Source organism: Sorex fumeus, unplaced genomic scaffold (genome assembly GCF_029834395.1).
Source record: "Sorex fumeus unplaced genomic scaffold, SorFum_2.1 ptg000007l, whole genome shotgun sequence".
Lineage (NCBI taxonomy): Eukaryota > Metazoa > Chordata > Mammalia > Eulipotyphla > Soricidae > Sorex > Sorex fumeus.
In genome coordinates, this window is record NW_026606064.1 from 50,313,967 (window position 1) to 50,337,877 (window position 23,911).

The 23,911-nt window shown below is 45.0% G+C and overlaps 1 protein-coding gene across 1 annotated transcript in view; it reads right to left on the minus strand.

Annotated features, from left to right (window-relative positions):
* Positions 1 to 23,911, minus strand: part of CNIH3 (cornichon family AMPA receptor auxiliary protein 3) — a 123,151-nt gene that overhangs the window by 62,111 nt on the left and 37,129 nt on the right. The window contains exon 2 of the mRNA XM_056107254.1: positions 257 to 325. Within this exon, the coding sequence (XP_055963229.1) occupies positions 257 to 325 (69 nt within the window). The remainder of the gene's footprint in view (positions 1 to 256; positions 326 to 23,911) is intronic.

A 23,911-nucleotide genomic window follows, 5' to 3' on the forward strand; every position in this document is an offset into this window, starting at 1 on the left:
GAAGAATTAATAAGTAGCACACAGCCTGCACCCTGGGGATCTGAGACAGTCATCTGGCTTGGAAGACAAATGGAGACCTCAGAAAGTGTTGAGAGCAAGGGTTCTCCAAAGCTGCTCAAAGACCTGGACCAGGATCGGGGAAACAGTCAGGACTGGTCATGTGCCACATCCTCCTCCTCCTCCTCCTCCTCCTCACAGTGTACTTTGGGTGGCCTGGAGTGACACAGCTTTGCTGTAGCCAGCAGACACTACTTACCGCATGAACAGGGTTGCACTGGTCTATGGGGCTCTTGAAATCCGTCCTTAACTCATCAAAGGCAATGATCTGAGAAAAAAACAAAAGTATGATGTGAGTACAAAGGAGAATCAATAGGCCTTGTCCAAAGTTTCCTATAGAATTGATTTAAAATCACTAAAGCTCACCCTACTGAGGTCATGAGTTGCCCCCCACAAGCAGCTCTCTGGCATGGCTATGGATCCAGAGGCAAAAGGACTTAGTCCAGAGCCCAGCAGCTTGCAGAAGAAAAGTGAATGGACCATACATTAAACGATGGCGCCATGCCTCCCCGAGAGGGAAAGGGTGTTGCTCCCTTCCGCCTTTTTTCCCCCTGGCAGCAAGGTGGCCGCCACCTCAGAGCTTATAGGAAAGCTAGGTATGAGCCGGTGGTGACGAGGCAACTGCAGTCTCATGGGAAGGGGGGCGGTATCGGCTCGTCCTTCATGCCCTACCGAGGTCACGAGTTACCCCCCACGAGCGGCTCTCCAGTCATAACACTAGACACACAGAAACCAATCTTGTAATTATCTGGCTCTTTGCAGAAATCCAAAATCGTGGCCGCGTGACATTATATGATTCTCATAACCAGCTATAGAAAACAAAATATTTCACATTGTCTTTTCAGCAATTCTGATTGTTTGGGGGAAAATCCTAAACAATAATGGTGCACTTTTGTCGAAATAATGAATGTAATCAATGTAGGGAAGAGTTAAGTAGAAATCATCTGCCTCACAGGCATTGGGAGGGTTGGGAGTGGGGGTATACTGGGGTTCTTGGTGGTGAAAAATGAGTACTGGTGAAGGGAAAGGTGTTTGATCATTGTATGACTGAGACTTAAACCTGAAAGCTTAGTAACTTTTCACACAGTGATTCAATAAATAAATATAAAAAGAAAATAAAAATAAATTTAAAAAATTAAGGTGGAGTTCATGCCCAATTCAATCAGCTAATCGGTGGCTGAATAAATAGCAGTACTCCTACAAAAAAATCACTAAAGCATGAAGAGGGGACAGATGACACAAGGCTGGTCAAGAGGTGGCTGCTGTTAAAGCCAGTGATGGGCAATTGAGCGTTAACTACACCATGTCCACTTCTATGTATGTCCCGGCAAATCTATTGGTGGTATCTTATTCGGCCTTGACAGAAAACTGTATGGATATTTCTCCAAAAATTCAAAACAGAGCTTCCATATGACCCAACAATTCTCCTGTGAAACATCAATCCCAACACCACAGAAGCATTGACTGAAAAAGATTGTGCACACCTATGCTCACGGAAGCACTGTTTACAATAGCCAAAATCCGGAAATAGCACAAATGCCCAACAACAGTTCAGTGGATAAAGAAATTGTGGCCTAAGCCCACAATGAATGGAAAATCACTCTTATAAAATAAAGATGAACTCATGCCTTTTGCTGCACCTTGGAACTAAATGGAGTCAAGTAAAGTGAAATAAATCAGAAGGAGATGGACACAAGCCAAATGACCTCACTCATATGTGGTATGTAGAGAAACAAAGCATGAGAATGGACAGCACTGATGAAAACAGGTCCTTTGACTTTGACAACAAAACTGAGCTTACCAAGTAATGGGGGGAGGAGGACTTGAAAGCAGCAAAAGAGGCAGACTGGAAATGATATCAGGACAGAGGTAGAGGATCTTGGGCAATTTAGTGTTGGAAGAGGTACGGTAATTTTGTACACCCAAGCATAAACATGAACAATCTTGTGACCACATTGCTTCAATAACAATAAAAAATATTCATTTCCCCAAACCAAGCCATTTCAGCCTTCTGTGCTCTGTAAAGATACAAAGAAAACTTACTGTGGAGAATGCAGGTTGGGGGGTTTGGATAAAGGCATGAAAACTTTGCTTCTATCTAGAACTCTCTGCTTCTCTTGTATATGAAAGGGCTGTTTTGTTTTTGTTTATTTTGGCAGTGAGGCTGATTGAAATGTAAATGGACAGATTTCAGGCAAGAGAGAAAAAAAGAATCACACACACAGTTGACAATCATAACTCAAACCCAGCTGTCACAGGCTGGACATTCAGCACCTGTGAAGTCATGCCTTCAGATCTCAGCCCCCGAGACTTGAATTTGATGTTGATGCCAGAGACTCAGAACTATCTGAGCAATGGTTCCCCCATTTGTCTGGAGGGAAATATGTTGGAGCTGACCTCTGGAATGAGGCATGGTAGAATTACAGAAAGAACTTACCAGAGAGGAAGCTTCCCCACCTGGCCACTGTGTCCTTAGAAGAGAAGGGGGACTTGATGAGAGAATAAGGTGGGTTTGGACCAGTGGCATGTCCTCTCTCAGAGGATGGAGGCCTCAGATACTCTCACTTTTGTCTCCCCAAAGCTGTACATAACCAGATGTACCTGACTACCCCATAAACTCACAGCCCTGGTTCCCCTGAACCCTCAGCAAAATTTCTTTGTTTTTTTTGTTTGTTTGTTTTGGGGTTACCTGTGTGGCAGAGCTCAGGCATTACTTCTCATGGTGCTCAGGAGACTTTATGTGGTACTGGGAATTGAATCTGAGGTCAGCCACACACAAGGCAAACACCTTACCCTCTGTACTGTCTCTCATGCTCCAGTTTTTGGCAAAATTGCTTAGGCAATGAAGATGGTACGCCACCCATAAGGGGGCTGAGGATAAAGTGCTGAACAATGGAAAGCAATTCTTCCTCCCTCTACAAAGCAGCTATAATTTTTTTTATTAGTGAAACACCATGAGGTACAGTTGTAGATTTACAATTTTTTGTGCTTGGGTTTCGATTATACAATGATCAGATACCTATCCCTCCACCAGTGCCCATTTTCCACCACCATGGATAATATCCCCCCACCCCCATCCCCCTTTCCCCCCCCCTGCCTCTGTGGCAGGGCACAATCCCCTGTGTTCTCTCTCTCCTTTTGGGTGTTGTGGTCTGCAAAAGAGGCATTGAGTGGCAAACATGTTCAGTCCATAGTCTACTTTCGACATGCATCTCCCCTCCTGGGAGGATCCTCCAAACACCCTTTATTTGGTGCTCCCTTCTCTATCTGAGCTGCCCTTTCCCCTAGGATGCCCGGCTGGCCTCTAAGCCATGGAGTGAACCTCCTGGTACTGATCTCGGCTTTTCTTGGGTATTAATCTCCTATTTTTTTACATTATGTCCCCCAGATGAATGCAATATTTTTAGGTCTATCCCTCTCTTTCTGACTCATTTCGCTTAGCATGATACTTTCCATATTGTACCACTTGTATGTAAATTTCATGACTTCATCTTTTCTAACAGCTACATAGTACTCCATTGTGTAGATGTACCAAAGTTTCTTTAACCAGTCATCTGTTCTTGGGCATTCAGGTTTCTTCCAGTTTCTGGCTATTGTAAAGAGAAAGCAGCTATAATTTTAAAGAAGTCATATGTCATCCAGATTTCAACATCCCAATAGACTTAGGGGGAAATTCTACTATGATTTGTACTAAATATGCATGTTTTAGAGCAGCCCTTGCCAGAGAGTTAATTATCAGACCCATACTCAAGCCCTCTAATTACAAGAAATTTCCTACTTACTACAGATGCTCATTGCATTTCTAGCTACCTCTTAGTAATCACCATTTCCCTGTACTTCTATATGCATTCCCAAGGTGTCAAAACACACTCCAGCCAGGGTCAGCAAACCATAGCCTGCAGATCCAATCTAACTGCCTGTCCATCTGTGTATAATCTGAGAGCTAAGAATAGGTTTTACAAAATTCTATTGTGTAACATGTAAATATCACATTATGCTCAAATTTAATTTCCCATAAAGTTTTGGGGAAACAAAAATTGCGTATGTAGGGACCAGATAGTACAGCAGGTTGAGTGTTTGCCTTGCATGCAGCCAACTCGGGTTCAATCTCTGGCATCCCATATGGGTCCTGAGAACTGCAAGGAGGGATTCTTGAGTGCAGAGCCAGGAGTAATCCCTGAGCACTGCTGGGTATGACCCGAAAAACAGCAACAAAAAGGTATATATATAACATATATACATATATATACATATATACATATATATATAATGGCAGAGCCTGGCAAGCTACCCATGGCGTATTCGATATGCCAAAAACAGTAACAATAACGGGCCTCATTCTCCTGACCCTGAAAGAGACTCCAATACAGCAGCATTGAGAAGGACAAGTAAGGAGAGGATGCTAAAATCTCAGGACTGGGATGAATGGAGACATTACTGGCACCCACTCAAGCAAATCAATGAACAATGGGACGACAGTGATACAGTGATACAGTTATACAGTGATATATATATATATATATATAGAGAGAGAGAGAGAGAGAGAGATAGATACATACATACATACATACAAACACACACACACACACACACACACGCAGTGCTTAGGGGTCTGGGGCAAGCCACTTCTGGCTCTTCTTGGTCCCACACAAGCTACTGGTGCTTTTGGATGACCAAGGCTACGCTACACCCGTGCAATGCGGGGGCAGGGAAAACTTGTAGTGCTAGAGATGGAACCTCAGGTAAGTTTTTATCTTGCAAGCTATGTCTTGGGCCCCACACGCATCCTTTTGCAGTGTTGTCTATACTCAGACACTACAGAGACAGAGTTCACTTGCAGAAGCAGATACCATTTAGCCTGCAAAGCCCCAAAAGTGTTATCTTATCCCTGATAAGAAAAATCAGGAACCTCGATCTATTCTTGTTTTTACTTACCCTCCTGAGTTGCACTGTCCAATATAGTAGCCACATTTTACTATTTAAATTTTCATTAGTTAAAATTAAATCTTAAAATTAAGTAATCACTTTTTAATTGCTAAAAAGAAAGTCTCTTTCTGGCAGTAGCTATTAAACTACACAGCTATAAAACCTTTCCATCATCACAGGAAGTTTCTTTGTTCAGTCTGTTTTTTCCTTTTGTATTGTGATGGCACTGAGAAGGAATCAAATCACTTTTCCAGAAGGAACCCCTCAAAGAATTGTCAGCTATCAGAACTCCAGCAAATCTTTCTTCTTTACACTGAGTCTCTCCATTATTTATATAAGCTGTTAAAAATGTTGCCTCATCATCCTGATTGTTCTCCATTGACATTACAGGTTGTAAATTTCCATACTGAAGTGTCACAGCCAAAGCCTAATGCTTTCTTCAAGATGAGGTCAACCAGCACGGGGAGTAAAAGTATGTATCCCCAACCCTATTCTCTAACCTACACCTCTATTAATATAATCTTACTGTATTAGTTTTTGGGGGGGTAGCTACAGCACACCCCTGACTTTGACCTGACATTTCCTAAAAGCCTTGCATATTTTTCCTGAGCTTCAGTTAAACTTAGTCTATCTTATTGTGCACAAACATTGAGAGTCTTAGAGCACAAACTCACCTTTATCCCTTTGAGTTCTCCCCTTTCCATTTGGTTCATCAGTCTGAGATACTGAGATATGATCTATCCCCCAACTACAAGTCCTGGTGCATCTGATGTCCTCAATATCCACACACACATTCACCCGGATATAAATGAGAGCCAAGTATGACCAGGAACAGAGCCAGAATATGACTGCTCCTAAATCCCATGAGGCTAACACCAGCAATCCTCATGCCTATTATTTATCAAATGATAAAGATAAATCATTTTGTTCAGATCAAATTAATTGCAAGTCTCTCAATAACTTTAGAACCCTGCAAGTGTGAGCAATTTCATAACCAAGTTGAAGTCACCACAGGAAGTAAAAACTTTTCCTCATCTTCCTGGCCCCATATCCTCTGCTTCTGTTCATCAGTCACAGGGAAGCCTGTGGAGGGATGAAGACAGCCCCCACCTGATGGTGGCAACAGAAGACACACACCTGTACAGCTTCCCTCCCAGTCCTGACCTTACCAGGGCCCAGAATACGTGCAAGAAATGAGTCTGGACTGAAGGGAGTCAAGGAAGCAAATTCTTGAGGCAGGGGCTAGGGACAGGGGTGGAGGCCTTTGGCTCCAATGCAGTCACTTCCTAAGCTACAGGAATGCTGAGAGGGAAGGAAGGCCTTGGAGGGGCAACACCACCTTTGAGTGCCATCAGATAAAGGTACTTCCTAGGTGTTTGTTAGTGATGGTGGTATGACTACACAGCCACTGAGGATACAGACTTTCCACACCATTATCCAATCAATCCAGTCACTTGACATGCAATGAGCATCCAGCTAGGGGCTAAGCCCTGGCGATCCAAAACTCCACAAGAAGCAGTGCCTGTCATCCAATTCTGCTCCGCAGGGCAAGCCTCTAAACAGATCATTATATTGCAAAGTGGTAAGTGCTATAATCAAGATAATTCCAATAATAGCTACCATTCATTGCATGCTAGTTATGTTGAGCACTTGTTTAACCCTTCCATCAACTGTGAGGGGGAACTGTTATTTTCTGCATTTCTTAGATGAAAGTGAGACTCAAAGTGGTTAAATTACTTGCCCAAGATCACTGCTCTGGTTTTCAGTATTCAAAACTTGGCCACAGTGACACAAAAGCAATTACCGGAACATTATCCTGCCTCCTGATACCTACAGAGAGAAGGAAATGAGGATTTTAGGGATGTACAGAGTGAGCATCTACCCTGCAGAATACAAGAAAAACTTCCCAGAGGAGGTGAGGATTCAGTTGGGCATTTCTTAGAATGAATTCATAGTGTCACAGCCTCTTGACCCCTTTTTGAGCAGAGAAGACATGGACAGTACAACTTAGTAAGGCAATGAAGGAAGTGAGAATCAGGAATCAGATAAAGAAAATCTTTAATTAGTCATCCCATAAAAACTCAAGTTTACAAGGCATACATGATATGATTGGTCACCAAAAAAACTCATTTAAATAGCCAATCAGATAGCAAAAACAGCTAAGGGCGTGGGGAAATTTCACACACACACACACACACACACACACACACACACACAGGTCATAGTACAGAGGTGCATAGATCATGAAAAGTAGATGGACACACTCAGACTGTGAGTAGAAGGAGGTATAGCAGTTGGGCTGCTCCTTGGATGATGGTTCCTGTTTCTGTGGCTGCTGTTGATTACATCAAAGAGTCAGCCTGCAGAGACGTATACCCATATAAACTGTAAAATAAAGAGCTATCACACTAAAGGTATCTCGTGGTCCACATGCTAGTATCAAACACCACCCCCAGGAATCCAAAGCCAGTCAGAGCAGCTGCAATCGGAGCCTAATCACAAGCACCAGGGATGGACTCTGTGTGTCAGTGTCCAGCCACCAGGGAAGGAGAACCTACTTCGTGCCACTGACCTGCTTCCTGGAGTTCATTTCTCCAAGGCACCCAAATCTGATGGCTGGAGGTAAACTTTCACTGCTGGTTCAGTAAGATCACCTCCAGTCCCACCTGTGGTTTTGAACTTTCATTTTTTAATTTGCATACAGTAAAATTCACTCCCTTTGGTCAAAATTTCTGTGATGTGTCAAATGCTGAGGCACATAAACACCTCCAAAATCAAGACACAAAAAATTTCCTCCAGCTGCCCCTTTAGAATACACCCTGTCTAACCTCAGCCCCCACCCCAACCCTGCAACCACAGATAAGTTCCTGTGGTTTTTGCCTTTTCCAGAAAATCATTTGAATGGAATCAGGCAGCAGGTCAGATTTTGAGTGTGGTCTCTTCCACAAAAAGAAGGCATTGTAGATTCAGCCACCTTGCAATCAGTATTTGTCTGATCCTTTTTGCTACTGAACAGTATTCCTTTGCCTAGATGAACCACAGTTTGTTTATTCATTCAGCTCTTAAAGAATATTTGCGTGGTTGTTTCCAGCTTGTGATCGTTATGAATAAAGCTGTTATAAACATTTGCACAACAATTTTGTCTAAATTTAAGTTTCCATTCTCTTTGGTATGCAGGGAAGCAATCACTGACTCCTGTGGTAAGTGGATGTTGAACTTATACAGAAATGATTTGCACATTGGCTGGGCCAGTTTTCATGCCCTTAAGCAATATGCAAGTTTTGTCCAGTCACTCCTGACTCCTCTCCAACACTCAGGCTTGTCAATTTGATTTGCTTGGGCTTGGATTTTTTTCTGCCCTAACCATTTGAATGGATGTGTAGATGTATCTCACTGTAGCTTTCATTTGCATTTCACAGTGACTAATGATGTTGAGCATCTTTTCACAGGTCTAATTGCCATTTGTATATCTTACTTGGTAAAGGGTGTGTTTAAATCAGTCACCCATCTTTTTTTTTTGTTATTGTTAATTTAGCTGTTTGTTTTCTTACACATGATTTTTGAGAGTTCTTTCTAGATTCTGAATAAAATTCCTTTGTCAGATGTACTTTGCATGTTTTTTCTTCTAGTCTGTGACTTATCATTTCATTCTTAACAGTGTTTTGTTCAGCACAAACTTTTTTCTTATACTCACCAGTTTAGCCAATTTATTCATTTTTCTTCTATTAACCATACTTTTGGTGTTGGATCTAAGAACTCTTTCATATGGAAGAATTCCTAAGATCACAAAGGTTTTTTTTTTAACCTATTCCACCCCACCTCCTACAAAAAAAAGGGGGGGGATTTTTCTCTATGGGAAGGTTCAAATAACAAATTTTATTTCTTTAAAAGATTGAGGGCAATTTGAGTTATCCATTTCTCATTATGTGAGCTTTGAAATTTTTTTTTATTTCAAGGAACTAGTCCATTTTATCAAAACTGTCAGATTTTCCAGTTGAATTTCTGTTCAGATCCACTCTGATTTCTTGTTTCATCTTTCTTCCTAGATTCCTTTCCTTTTCTCAAAAAAAAGCTTATGAGATGGAGGTTTGAGTGAACATACAAAAGGCTAGAAAAGATAGCAGCAGAACAATGGACACAAAGCAGGAGAAACCACTCCTGGATAGCTGAGATTCTTGAATGGTGCGCCATAACTCTGCCAGGGATTGGGAAAGGCCTGGACGTGGGGCATCTGAAACCTAACATACAAGCAACAGTAGCAGAAATTAAGTAAAAAATCAGCCAGCTAAAAGGCATCTGCATAGAAACCATCCACAAAATGGAAAAATAATCTGTGAGATGGAAAAAATGTTTGCAAACCATATATCTGCTCAGGGGTTGACATCTTAAGTATTTCAAGAACTCATATGACTCAATAGCACAATAAAACAATGCAATTTAAATATGAGCAAAGGATCTGAATAGACATTTTTCCAAAGAAGATATTCATGAGACCAACTGGTGCATGAAAAGGTTCTCCATAATCATCAGGGAAATGCAAATCCAAGTCACAATAAGCATTACCCCCACCTGTTGAAAAGACCATCATAAAAGAGACAAGGAGAAGCAAGGTTGGAAAAGGGGGAAGGAGGGAGCCTCAGGCACTGTTGGTGGGCATGTGAATTGGCACCCCCACTATGAAAAACAAGATGGAGGATCCTCAAAAATTAAAAAAATAAAACTACCACAAGATCAACCAATATCAACTACTGGGTATTGAGCCAAACGAAAAGAAAACACTACCTTAAAGAGATATCTGCAACCTTGTGTTCACAATAGCACTATTTACAAAAGCCTGGTTCATCGAGGTACTGTGTGTTTGGGAGTGTTGTTTTCTTTTGATTTGGGGATCACATGATGCAGTGCTTAGGGTTTCTGGCCTGTTCACAGGGGTCACTCCTCATGGTGCTCAGGTGACCATATGTCAGGGATCAACCCAGGTGGACTGTGTACAAGGTGAATGCCTTAGCTCCTGTACTATCCAGATTCAGTAAAATTTATCCATAAAAATGTGAAAAACCTACCATTTAAGACATCACAAGTGAAGCAGGAGGGCATAGTGCTAAGTGACAGAAGCCAACCACAGAAACACTAATACTAAATGATATCACCTTTATATGCCATCTGAATATGTACCCAAACTTATAGGGAAAAAAAGAGTATATACAGAGGAGCATGGGCTCAGAAAGCACCTGGATGTGTGGCACAGCCACCCCCCACCCACACACACACACACAGAGTGGGCTCCGTAAGCACCAGGGAGAAGGTCCCACTCTGCTCAGATGCTGTGTGGGATTTTGGAGAGAAGTCACGAGAGCAGAGCCTTGGAGCTCTCAGCACCAGGAGAACAGTATTTTCATTCCTTTGGATGCTATATGTGTGAGACAAAGAGTGTTAAGGGGACTATTTTGGTAACCACTTCTCAATCTGTGGAAATCAGGCCATCGGTGCTTTAAACTTACGCCATGACGTGAGCCAATTCTTTCTCAATAAAAGGGGCTACAGCTGGAGGCTGCAAGAGAAGAGGAACATGGAACTCATGGGCCCAGAGAAGTCCAAAAAGAAAGGGAACTTGGGCAGAGAATGCTGCCTGTCTATAAACAGTGCACACAGTCTCTGCCACCACCGGGTTTAGCCTAACTCGCTCTCAAAAGTTCTGCACAAGCCCTTCAGCTGCTCCCCGTCTCCTACCCCAATGGGATTGTGAAGGGCCCTATGAGGGTCCTCACCCTGGAGCAGGTGCCCTCAGTGATGTCAGCTACCCCAGAGTCTGCTATAAGTCTAGACCATCTTTATCCCACGGCCTCAACAACAGTGGGAGGCAGGCTGCACCCACTCCAAAGCATGGGAATTCGAGAAATACTTCAATGGAAAGGATAGAAAAACATTTTGATGTAAATGATAGAAATCCTCCAAGGACTTCCTTCTTTAGGCTCACAGTCTTTGCAATCAGAGATAAAAAAAAGTCATAGAGCTTGGGTTGGAGTATATGCTTTGGGGCTCAGACTTAATCTCCAGCTCCCACCCCAAAGCACCAAGCTAGGAGTAGCCCCTGCACACTGCATGGTGTGTCAAAACACAAAATAAAGCTAGAGAAAAAGCTTGTCTGAAATTGTTTGCTCAAAACAGCCATGTTGGATTCCAGCAAAAGCCGGACTCCTGCCTTCTCCAAGAGTGAATGAGATCCCAGGGTGGCCCTAGCAGAGAGTTCATCTTTTGGAGTGCCCTGCTGCTCTGGAAACTTCTCTTCCTTGTGTTCCCACCACAGCATTTGCTGGTTTCTGAAAGATCTTCAGGTCTGAAAGATCTTCAATGACATAAGCACCATCTTACAGTTATATCCCTTTATTGTATTGCCATATTTGATAAGCACAAGAATTCCGAGTACAGGAGAGAAATTTCCTGCTAGCATGCAGTTTGGGAAACAGAGTACAGGTGGCACTTCTGAGTACAGATGACATTCAGATGACAGTCATGTGGCACTGGGAGCAAAGGATGACAATACCCAGGGCTCAGGGCCTGGAATCCTGAATCACCTAGTGCCCAATTCAGCATACTGTGCTGCCTCTCTATGAACTGAAAAGGGAGAAATACAACATCATTGCTCAGGATGCACAAGCCTACCCTGTGTTAGGTCCCCACCCTAAACCCAGCCCTGAAGTGAGTGAGAAGAAGCTCTTCCTGTCCTGACAGAGGCCATCACCGAGGCAGAAGAGAGAATAAGCAACAATCAAGACAGAAATGTTAGGCTTCCTGAGGTATAGCAGAGTGAGATGAAGACATAGAATTGGGTGGTGGTCAAGGAAGGCTTCTCTGAGGAGGTGTCATTTCACCTAAGAGAACTGAAGGACCAGGCATGAGACCTAGAAAGGTCTGAAAGGGAAAGTTCAAGATATTATGCCACAAAGGATCTAAAAGGTGAACAGGGATAGCGATCAGAAGGGGTGGGGGGAGAGCATGGTGAAATACAGAAATGCCAGAGCTGAAGCCCTGTAATAGAGAAACAATGGGGAAGGCTGTTAAGAGCAAGGCCTAACCACCTCCCCACTTTGTGGGACCCATTAACCAATAGTGCCACCAGGCCCATCTGCGGGGCCAGATTCTATCCATCTGATCTCTGTGTTCCAGATTCTATCCATCTGATCTTTGTATTCCAGTGGCAACGTGGCCTTGTGTGGCCTGCCGAACACAGTATGTGTGTGGCTTATAGCCCTCAATCTAACAGAGTTGCCTGGATGTGACCAAGATGGGGACATGATGAACTGGTCCATCTAAGTGGAACCAGGGGCCGTCAGGCACATCAGGAAAGGGGCAGGGTTCCCCTTGGTTTATGGGTAAAGGTTATTGTCACCCAGATGAAAAGTCAGTGTTCAGAGGCAATATTCAAAGAGGTCACAGAGATTACAAGTTCTGGCAAGATGCCAGAAGACAGGGAACAAATTTGGATTAATTCACCCCAGAGAGCAAGCAGACACAGGGAAATGCAAGAGTTGACCTAAGTCCATAGGTCAATCCAAGAGGATTCCTGCTCTCTGACCCCTTTATCAATAGAGACAAGCCCCTATCAGTCTGGATTCCTAGCTACAATCATGAGCAGATATTTCCACTATGGGTTGATAATGCCCCCACCCCCCAAAAAAACAAGTCATATTCATGCAGAACCTCAGAATATGATGGAAATTGGGTCTTTACAGCTAACACTGGGGTGAGCTCCTACGAGATCAGGTTATCCAAGATAGAGAGCCCTAAATCCCCGAGTGTCCTTAGAAGAGAATAAAGGATGCCCAGAGTTTGTAGGGGTACAACTAGAAAGCAAGCATTGCAGAAGATCCAAGGAGCCCCGGAAGCTCAGTAGCCCCAGTAGGATCTTCCCTGGAGTTTGCAGAGGAAGCAGAAGCTACACAACGCCTCACTCGCACTCTTGCATGCATTTTCAGCTCTTCCTCTAGCACATTGGCTGAGGAAGCTTCCAGATTTCCAGAGCTAGGCACGTGTACATTCCTACTAGTTTCAGTCTCCCAGTTGGTAGGAACTCACTTAAGGCAGCACTGGGAAACGAAAACCCTGCTGGCCTCTGTTTGCACAGTATGCGCCATCTGTGCTGCTGCCACCTGAGCTACTCTCTGGAAGGAATGATTTGGGGCACCGCCAGGGAACGTTAGAGTGAAAAAAAGCAAACAGGAGCACTCAGACCATAGATAAATCTCTCCTAAGGGAAGCAGGCTCTGACATAGGCAAACCTTCCTGGGAGCTCCCAGAAGCCATACTTTTCACTCAGAAAACAGTCCAATGTTCACTTCCTCTCTACACCTTGTTCCAACAAGAAGCAGTTTCTTCAAACCACAGCCCGCACCTGCAAGTCCCTTTGAAAGGTCCTGCTATAACTCATTGAGAGCCCCGCAGATGAGAGAAACATGGGGGACGGAGATCACTTTATGGGCCTCAGGCATATGGCTTGTGTTTGGTCCTAGTCTTATGTCTGACACTGGGGCACAGGGAGACCTCAGGTCTCTATGTGCACAGAAGGCAGGTGTTTGCTAAACCACCGCTGAGCCCCCAGCAAGAAAGCACCATGCTCCTGGGTCCCGGTACTTGGATTCTTGTTGACCTCCTATAAATACAAAAACCCAACCTGACACGAAACCATCTGCCCTTTAAAAAAGTGCACTGCCCCGAAGTCACAAGGTGGTTGAAACTCCCCCTGAGTATTTTATTATCTATGCTTTATTTTGTGTTTGTTCCAAGCAACACCCCAGATAAGTGTAATACTCACTGCCAAGTGGCTGCAGAAAAGTGAGGGCAGTCTTTGTAATATCCAAGCCCACCTAGCAAAGGTGAGTAGAACTGAGTCCAGTATTCACTGTCTCCTTCTCTCTTCCTTGTGCTTTTTGTTCCATGAGACAGGACCCTCTCTTTTTATAGGTGGTGAGACAGAGGTTACTCCTGGCTCTGCACTCAGGAATCACTCCTGGCTCAGGGGACCATTATGTGGTGCCAGGGTTCAAACCCGGGTCTGCCACATGCAAAGCAAACATCCTACCAGCTGTACTATCTCTCCAGCCCCGATGACAGGTATTCTTAAAGCACTCAATAGTATGGGATAATGCACTGGCTATGATACCCAGAACACTGACTTCTAAGGAATCCAAAGCAACAACTTGTCTGGCTCAATGGTAGAGCATTTTTCTTACATGGTGATGCCCTAGATTTGATCCCTAGGACTACCAAAAATATACATATAATATATTATATAACATATATCCCTGTATGTTCAGGAACTTAGAAAAGGAAAATAGATTTCAAAATAGGGCTGAAGGGCCAGAGAGAAAGTACAGTGGGTAGCTTACCTTGCATATGACCAATCTGGGTTAAAAATTCCTGGCACCATATATGGTCCCCTGAGCCCTCCAGGGGTGATTCCTGAATGCAGAGTCTAGAGTAAACCCTAAGCACCACCAGGAGTGCCCCTCCCTCCCAAAAAAGGTCTAGAATGATAGTATAGGGACTAAGGTACTTGTCTTGTCTGAAGTCAACCTCAGTTTGATCCCCAAAACCACATATGGTCCCCCAAATCCTCCAGAAGTGATCTTTGAGCACAGAGCCAGAAGTAAGCCCTGAGCACTGCCAGTGTGGTCCAAAAATCCCCAAAATACTGCAAAATTCAAAACAGTACAGGAGTTTTAAGTCTGGTCCTAATTCTAACCACTTCCCCTGTCTTATTCAAGCTTCTCCAGGAAACAGAACCAATAGGATGAGTATACACTGCAAATGATGTATTTTAAGGAATTCATTCATAAAATGTTGGAAGCTGAGAAGTCCAAAATCTGAAAGTGGGCCAAATGCAAAGATCCAGGAAAAGCTGAAACTGATGCTCAGTGGAAAGACCATCTCTAGCGCAGTTTTCTTCTCCTAAAAGAAACTGATAGGATGAGGCCAACCCCACTGTGTCAACTGATTGGTTGAGGCCCACCCACACCATGAAGGGCAAGCTGGTTTACTCTAGCCCACCAATTCCAATGTTCACCTCCACCAAAAACAAAACCAAAAAAAACAAAAAAGCACACCTTCATAAAAGCATCCAGAGTGACATTTGCCCACATAGCTGGGCACTATGGCCCACACACTCCCGCCCCATTCCAGGGACTGGTTATGGGCATAGTGGGCCCCAGCCAATGGGACAGAGACAGAGTTAGAGCACAGCAGACTACAGGTTCCTTTCTCACATGAGAAACCAAGGCACACAGTGGCCTTTATCTAAGAGTGCAGCTGATGAAGGAAGTTGCCATAAAATAATGTGGAAGGGGGCTGTATAAGTAGCACAGCGGGTAGGACATTTGCCTTGCAAGCAGCTGACCCAGGTTCGATTCCCAGAATCCCATATAGTCCTCCGAGCACTTACAGGAGTAATTTCTGAGTGCAAAACCAGGAGTAAGCCCTGTGCATCACTGGGTGTGACCCAAAAAGCAAAAAGAAAAAAATTTTTTGAAAAAGTGGAAGGAGCGAGCACCGCAATCTTCTCCAAGGAAAGACCAAGAGCCTCAGAACCAGAGAAGAAAGGAAACTTGACTTGCCACATCCTACCCGCCCCCCCCCCCCACACACACACACATATGCCAGAGAACTTATCACTCTCACTAGGACAGTGATCATCCCTTCCAAAGTGGGGATGCCTAGCACTGTGGGATGCCAATAGGGGGTGCCACACAAAGATGGGGCTGGACCAATTGCAACACAGAGCCCCTGAGGCAGCAGAAGGAGAAGAAAATGAGACACAGCTCTCTGGGCATATGCCTTCATGCAGGTTTCCCCCCAACACCTGGACCCCAGCCCTAGATTCTGGGAGAGTCTGATGTCACATCACCCTGAATACTCTCCTAGGCCTTTCCCATCAATGCATGTCCCCCCACACCATCACAAACAACCACCATTGGCTGTAATCTTGTTCCAAGGGGGAACCATCAGGTGAGGCTGGACACTAGCAGCAACTCGCTGGGGAGCTCTGAGTGTGTCTGGCCATTCTCCTGGTTGTGGTTTTCTTTTTCTAGAAAAGGGGATAACAGCATCCCTCCCTCCCCAGCTGGCTCAAAGGCACATCTTGGAGCAGCTGACCTGCAGGTAGGAGGAGGCATAGAGCACTATTCAACACGAGCCAGTTGGAGAATCAAGATGATGTTGAAGGGCTGGGACAATAGTACAGCGAGTAGGGCATTTTTCCTTGAATTCAGCCAACCTGGGTTCGATTCCCAGCATCCCATATGATCCCCTGAGTACTGCCAGGAGTAATTCCTGAGTGCAGAGCCAGGAGATAACACCTGCAGGATGTGACCCAAGAAGCAAAAATTTAAAAAAAGGTTATGTTCAGTGCAAAGGAGAAAACTGCCATGAGCAGAAAGGCACTCGGCCTACATCTGTGAAACCCAGTGTTTCCCTGCAGGTCAGACATGCACTTACTCAAGTGACTACAAGAAAACCACCGGCTGTCCGCAAGCCTCCATATTGGCTCCCAGGGGACCTTTCCACCTCCTGCTGTGACTTTGCAGACAGAAGGAAGTACCGAACACAAAGTCGTGCAGAATTGTGCAACCAGGAATGTTCATTTTCTCTCCTGTGGCACTGTGCTTCATGTCACACAGGCTTAATCTAGAGGCACCTGCCTCATAAGGGGCAAGAGGCAGGAAGATGCTCTGAACTTCTCTGAGGGCAGAGTTGGGAGACAGAGTGGCAGTCAGCCCTGTATCGGGTAGGAGGTGGCAGCCAGGATCAGCAGTGAGTCTGGGAGGCATCAGCTGCCCATCAGCCCTTAGCACTGTACAAATTAGGGGTCACGGGACACGGCTTATTGACCATAATCTGGGCTAGCATTTGCAGAACCAGCTGGTTCTGACATGACTTGCCTTGTCTCAGTCTCGTTTTACAGGAAACAAAGATCCCCCAGAGCCATGCCCTTCCGGGATGGAAGCCAAAAGTGGGGGCAATGGGGCAGACCTAGCCGCCTTGCTCCTGCACACACACAGCCTGGCTCCAGCCAGTAGCCAGGCCACCTGAAATTGCTCCTCCTCTCTCCGTCTGTCCCCCAGTGGAAGCATGCGCCTCCTCCAATTCCCAGGTTTGCAGCTGGCCCAAGTACTGGGGTTGTGCTCCCCAGTAGAGAGTCTGGTCTGCACCTGGGAGACCCCACACCCCAAGATGTCTTTTTAGAAGATCTACCATTCTCTCATTCATTCTCTTAGTGAGCAGCCACCATTCACTGGGCCTGCCCGCTGGAGCTGGAGAGGCTGGAAGTCACCAGATGTAAAATGTGTTTATTCAACCAGGACCATGATCCATACCCTACTAAACCTGTTGGGTTCCTGAGGCCTCTTCTCTGTAAGGCCTCCCCCTTGGAGAGGTTAGCTTGCCTGCCTGTTCGTTCTCTCTCTCTCTCTCTCTCTCTCTCTCTCTCTCTCTCTCTCTCTCTCTCTCTCCTCCCTCCCTCCCTCTCTCCTCTCTCTCCCTTCCTTCTTTCATTCTTCCTTACCTTCCTTCCTTTCTTCCCTTCTTTCCTTCTTCTTTCCTTCCTTCCTTCTTTCTATCTTATAGTTTGGGTAACATGGTTACAATAATGTTAATGGTTTTTGCACCATCACTGCCAAAGTGGCCAAAACCCTCTACCACTGTCCTTGTCTTACTCCTAGTCTGTTTCTTTGGAGTCAAATTCACACATGAGTCCTGTAACATTGATTTGGAGAAAATCCCACTCCAGTCATTGACAATCAAATCCCCCTCCATCCCCGCCTTCAGCAAGGCACTGTAAATAAAAGAATCAAACCTAAATGTAGAGTTATTGGTGATGACCCATAAAATCAGCAGGACATCTGCTGATTCTGGTTTCAGAAATAACTTTCAGATAATAGCAAAGTAAATGTTTATGACTAAAGGAAAAAGAAAGAAAAAAACCTGTACCATCAGTATATAGAAGATCCCCATGATTAAAAAAACAAAAAAGAGCTCTTAGGAAGTGGGGCAAGCGTAAAAAGATTATCCACCCAAAAGCAACTTTAAATCATTAAACTTGAGTTATAAAAGGAAGAGGAGGTAGAATACAGCTGCCTTTCTTTGTTCAAAAGTAAAGCAAGGCCTGGAGAGGAGACCAGGTTTATGGGCTCATCCACCAGATCACTCCCCAGCACTCCAGGGTCTAGCCCTGGAGTCCTCCAAGCACTGTGGCCTTGGTGGTGGGCAGCACCTGCAGAGCACCTAGCCTTGAGCCCAAGCAACTCACTGTTTGGCTCAGTTGGCAAAGAATTACTGGAAATGACTCCAGGGTCTCCTGAATATACTTAGGAGGTCTCCCAACAAACACAAGACGAAGGTAGTTATGTTCAAAACCCAGTCTTAGGTATCTGGTCTACCAGGAGACCAGTGGAACAGTCTATAGACCATGTTTTTGAGATACATGAGACCTGCAATAATGTTTCAAAAAAATCTACAGTAAATGAGAATTCAGATTGAGCCCTACAGCTTCGCTTTTTACATGGTCAAAATTAATGAGACTGCACATAATTTCTATTTTTAACAGATGTCTTTATGAAAGAAGTATATAAAAGTAATCAGTAAAAATGTATAAATAAGACTGGAGAGATAGCTCAATGGACTGAACACATGCTTTACACACAAAAGGCCTGAGTTTGAACCCCAGGACTATAAGGTTCCCCAAGCATCCCTGGGTGTGCTCCCAAAACAAACAAAAAAATAGAAACACCTAAAACTCAAACATGCATTAAAACGTTGGTCAGAGAATCACACTCCCACAATTTGAGGAAGAAAAATAGGAGATAAAGTGTCTAACAAGCCACAGTAACTTTGATACATGAGTAGCCAAAATAAGATTTAGAAAAAAATGTACCCAAGCATTTATGTTGTCTGCCCAACCTTACTTAGTCACTCCCAGGGGGCTGGGGCACATCTTTTCTAAATGCAATTGGCCTCCTCATTACTGAATAAGGAGAGTTCTGGCAAAGGGTCTTCACTCTCCCAGCCTCGGGCTGAGAGAGCTCCTGAGACCAGCAGTGAAGCAGAGAAGCCAAAAGCACTTGCAGTCAGCACCAGGGACAGAACTGAACATCAACAGCCCAAGCCCCAGCCAGCAGGTACCAGATGAATTTTATCTTGCTCTCTTGGGTTTGGTTTCTGGAAGTCTTTCCTGATCCTTCTGTGTTGGAAGTGGCTTGTACAGCCACCGAGCATCTTCTCAGCCACCTTATCCAAGACAAAACTTGTTGGCTCTAAGAGAAGATACTTGTTGCAGACCATGACACTGCCCAGCCCTTGTCCTCTCCACTCCTAGGAGCCTTGGGTCTGTTCCCCTTCCACTCTTTTTCTTTTATAATGTGTGACTGGTTGAGTACAGCTGATTGACAACTCAGGTCCTGGCAGGGACACTGGGAGAAGTGCACTTTCCCTGCAGCACGCCCCTGCTGAGTCCTGCCGGCTAAACTCATCAAACCTGCTGGCTCTTGTGCACAGACAGCCTAGCACAGCCTCTGGAACTGCAGTCAGTCAATCCTGACACATTCCAACCAGTCTTAGTCCAGGCAGGTCAAGGGGATGCTGGTCCCACTTCAAGACAGAAAGCACCTACTTGGTCCTATTGAGCCAACCTGTCAGCTTTAAGGCTGCACATGGCAAGGGATATTTGGGTGCCACCACAGTCAATTCACAATCTGCTCTTCCCCCCAAATCCTGAAGTCATGGGTCAAACTTCCATCTAAGCTTCCCGATCTTCAAGAATACCTGAGAGGTGAACAACACTGTAAAATTTCTTTAACCTCACCAAGTGGAGAAAGGACCAAGAAGATATCATTTGATACCTACCAGACTGGAAAAAAATTGTAAGGCCACTCCCAACAGTACTAAAAGGACAGTGCACACATGCCAAGCCTTTGAGCCTTTCCCATAACCCAGATTGAAATCATAATTATGATAAATCAATTATTTGGGGGAAACCAAGACAAAAAGGATCCTCTTTTGGCAGAGGGACAAATCCACGCAGGTTCCAGGACCGAGATCTCCAAGCCTACTTGGATTGGAGTCGAGCATCCTCCACCCAGATCCTCCAAATTCCAGTAGGCGGGGGTCACACCCACCACCTGACCCCTGGCGCCATGTAATCCCGTCAGTGGCCAAGACTCAGAGACTATAAAATCCAGCTCCTGGACGAGAACAGTGCAGTCTCCTGCCCCCACTCCTGGCTGTTCCTCGCTGGGGCCCCTTGGAGGGGAGCGGGTTGAGCTTTCCTCCCCGCTCCGACCAGGGCTTCAGCAGCCGAAGACCTTCAGGACCAGCCACCACCATGCTAAGACCACTCTCCGCACACATGAAGGTACTGGCAGAGGGACAAAGCCACGCGGGTTCCGGGGCCGAGATCTCCAAGCCTACTCGGACTGGAGTCGAGCATCTTCCACCCAGATCCTCCAAATCCCAGTAGGCGGGGGTCACACCCACCACCTGGCCCCCTGGCGCCGTGTAATCCCATCAATGGCCAAGACTCAGAGACTATAAAATCCAGCTCCCAGAACCGCGCGGCCGCATTTGCGGCCGCATGACATCTTATCAGAACATCTTTTTTTATGACATCTTATTATCTCATTCCTACTTTGGACAAACTTGCAGGCTATCGAATGTAGCCTGCCCACAGGGCAGAGTCTCGCAAACTCCCCGTGGCGTACCAAATATGCCAAATACCAGTAACAATGATGGGTCTCATTCTCCTAAAGAGCCTTGAATACAACCTCAGGGCTAGGATGAAAGAGACGTTACTGGGGCCTGCTCGAGGCAATCGACGAATAACAGGATGATGAAATGAAAAATGAAAAAAAAATAACAACCTTTAGAGAGCAATTTGATGATATCTGCTGTTAATAAAGGTGTACATATCCTTCACCCAGAGATTCCCCCTCCTGGGGCTCTAGTTCCTTGAAATAAAGATACTGCTAAATCAGAAAAGATGAATTGAAATGCTTAAGAACAACTGGAAACATAGGAAATGCCAATCAATAAGAGAACAGCTGTAGGACCTAGGACAGAGTACAGGAGTTAGGGGCACATGCTTTGTACATGTCTGAGCCTGCTTCCTGATATTGCCACTGCAGGGCCCAAACACCACCACAGTCTCAGTCCTGACATTGAACGTCCTGCATGGTTGGCCAAGTATGGGTTTGAGTGACCCCTGCAATGCGCGTGCGCGCGCGCGCACGCACACACACACACACACACACACACACACACATCCCATCATACCATCCCTGTACTACGTATGAGCAGTGAATAGGCAGGGTCTCTCATGAGAAAAGCAAGATGCAGGGAAATTTAAAACTGAGACACATCCTGCAAAAGCATTTGTGTTTGTACATGAGTGCATGTGCAAGGAGAAATACAGAGAGAGCTACACCAGGCCACTAACTCTAATGACCCTGTTTATGGGAGGTGACAGCAGAGAAGAGAAGGTTAGTGCACGGGTGGAGGGAATTCCAATGAACCCTGAACTTTTTAAATGGTGTTTAAAAATGAAGAATATCTGAGGCAATTTCCACTGCTGCAGAGTAACACAACTGCATGCCCAGGACAGATGGAAATCTAGTCATGGAGTCTCAAAGAGCACTGCGCTGCGGTCTCCCAGCAGCATACCTATACTTTTTGCATTTTGCAGAGGTGTTGGGGCCACAGCTGGCAGTGCTCAGAAGTTGTGCCTGGCTTTGCACTCAGGGATCACTCCTGGCAGGGCTTGGGGGACCAGCTGGGGTGCCTGGGATTGAACCCGGGTCAGCCTCATTCATGCAAGGCAAGTGCCATAAAGTGCCCTACCTCTACTGAACCCCATCCTGGGGGCAGCTGGCCACTGTGGTGATGCATTCTTTTTGACTGTGTGTGTATCTTCTGCTTCCCTCTCACTCCTGCCTCCCCATTCAGATAAGGACATAATCAACTACAGATTAAGCTTTCCCCCACTCACAGACACTTCTCCTGACTTGGTGTAATGCCACAGGGCAAGCACTGCCAGAAACACCTCAATTTGTTTTCTAATTGGATTGGAATTAATTTTTGGTCAATGCCTTCAGAAACCTTTTATTGCTACCAAACTTTCCTCCATTCCCACATTCAATGATATGATTCCTTTTGGGGTTGTGACCCATAGTTAAAGATATTCTGCATCTTAGGCCTCTTCCTGTTCATCCCCAGTGCTGTTCCCAGTCTTCTTCTCCTCCCAGGCAAACCGAAGGACCAGGAGCAGAGACTCTACTTTGAAGACAGATGATTCTCATCAACAATTCTTACCATTATCTGCAGAAATTGTCCTGAAAAATTTACTATTTTTCCTCAGGTCTTAACCACATAAGCTACAAACACTCTGAAGAGAGCAACAATCTGAAATGTATTTGTAAAATACTTTACAGTTAATGTTATATTATCATGTTATACTATTATCAGAAATAACTCATCGCTGTAAAAGAAAATTCATTAAAAAGATGCTAGAAAAAAAGATATTTTGCATTTTAAAATCTGACTAATCAAGCCAGTGTCTATATACATGGAGGTGCTTCCTCCCAACCTCCAGGAATTGGCCAAGGAGCCCAGATCTTAAATCGGCTCACAGGGGACTTTCCCTGTCTAGGATGGTCCCAGAAATCATCCAAGAAGCCTTCTCAAGTTATTAGCTGAATTCTAAGAACTTCTTACCACCAAAAGGAGTTTACAGGACCTCGGAAACTTCATGTGTGGGGGCAGTTGGTGATGAGCAGCATGCCAATTTGTTCAGTGAAATTCTGCTGCTCTGGCTGTTCAAGTCGGAAGTCCTTCCTCCGACTGTCCACCCTACCCACGTTCTGTCAACACAACAACCCCAGAATTCCAGCATCAAAAGCAGAACTAGTCTCAAGGACGGCAATTTCAAGGGCTGCTATGCTGAATCAAGAAGGGCCGCCCACGCAGATCTGTGCTCTTTTGCATATGGTTTGCATACATTTACATATCGTCTCAAGAGAACTCCAATTTCAAGCATTTAAAATCAAAGGGTTAGTCCGGGAAATTTTTTGAAAACCGGTATCCAGTTAACTTCCAGGACCAGAACCCAAAGAGCACCCTCACCCCAGCACCCTCACCCCTGTATCCCTAATGTCCTCACAGTGGTGAGGCCCCTCAGCCTGGAACAGCTGATCCACTGTTGAGAGTTTGGCCAACGTTGGAAATTAATTTCTTAATTAATTTGATTTGTATGTACTTTGATTGTATGTAAAGACACCCCAAATACTACTCTGCACCCAAGAATAACATTTTGCTAGTTTATATATAACACCAACTGGCCCATATGGGAACCCTCACCTAACTTATCAAAATCTCTGCTGATTAAAAGGTCTGGAAGGTTCCATGAAGGATAGACAATGTTTATGTTTAGTTACCATTTCACTTGCCACTTTTTTGTTTGTTAGTTTTGGTGGCCAGCACACCTGGTTCTGTCTTTGGGAGCTACTTCTGGTTCTGTACTCAGGGGATCATACAGTGCTGGGGGATCAAATCTGAGTTTCCCACATGCAAAGCAGTCCAGCACGCACTTAGCCACTGAGCTACTTCTCTGCCCCGTGCCTTCCCTTGTTGGAGACTTTAAACCTGGATGGGATCTCCCTGATTTGGATCTGTTACAGGAGGTCTCAGAGGTGAGGGCAGGGCTGGAGCCCGACCCTCATTCAACCTCCCATGAGATGATGGATTTGGTGACCTGGACTAGAGATTCCATCATCTGCAATTAATAGGAGGAGGCTTGGGAGGTTCCTTGCTTTGCAATGAATCCCCAAGTTTCTTCCAACCCCAAAAAAATCAGGTTAGATTTCAAAAAACACTACAGAACACAATGCAA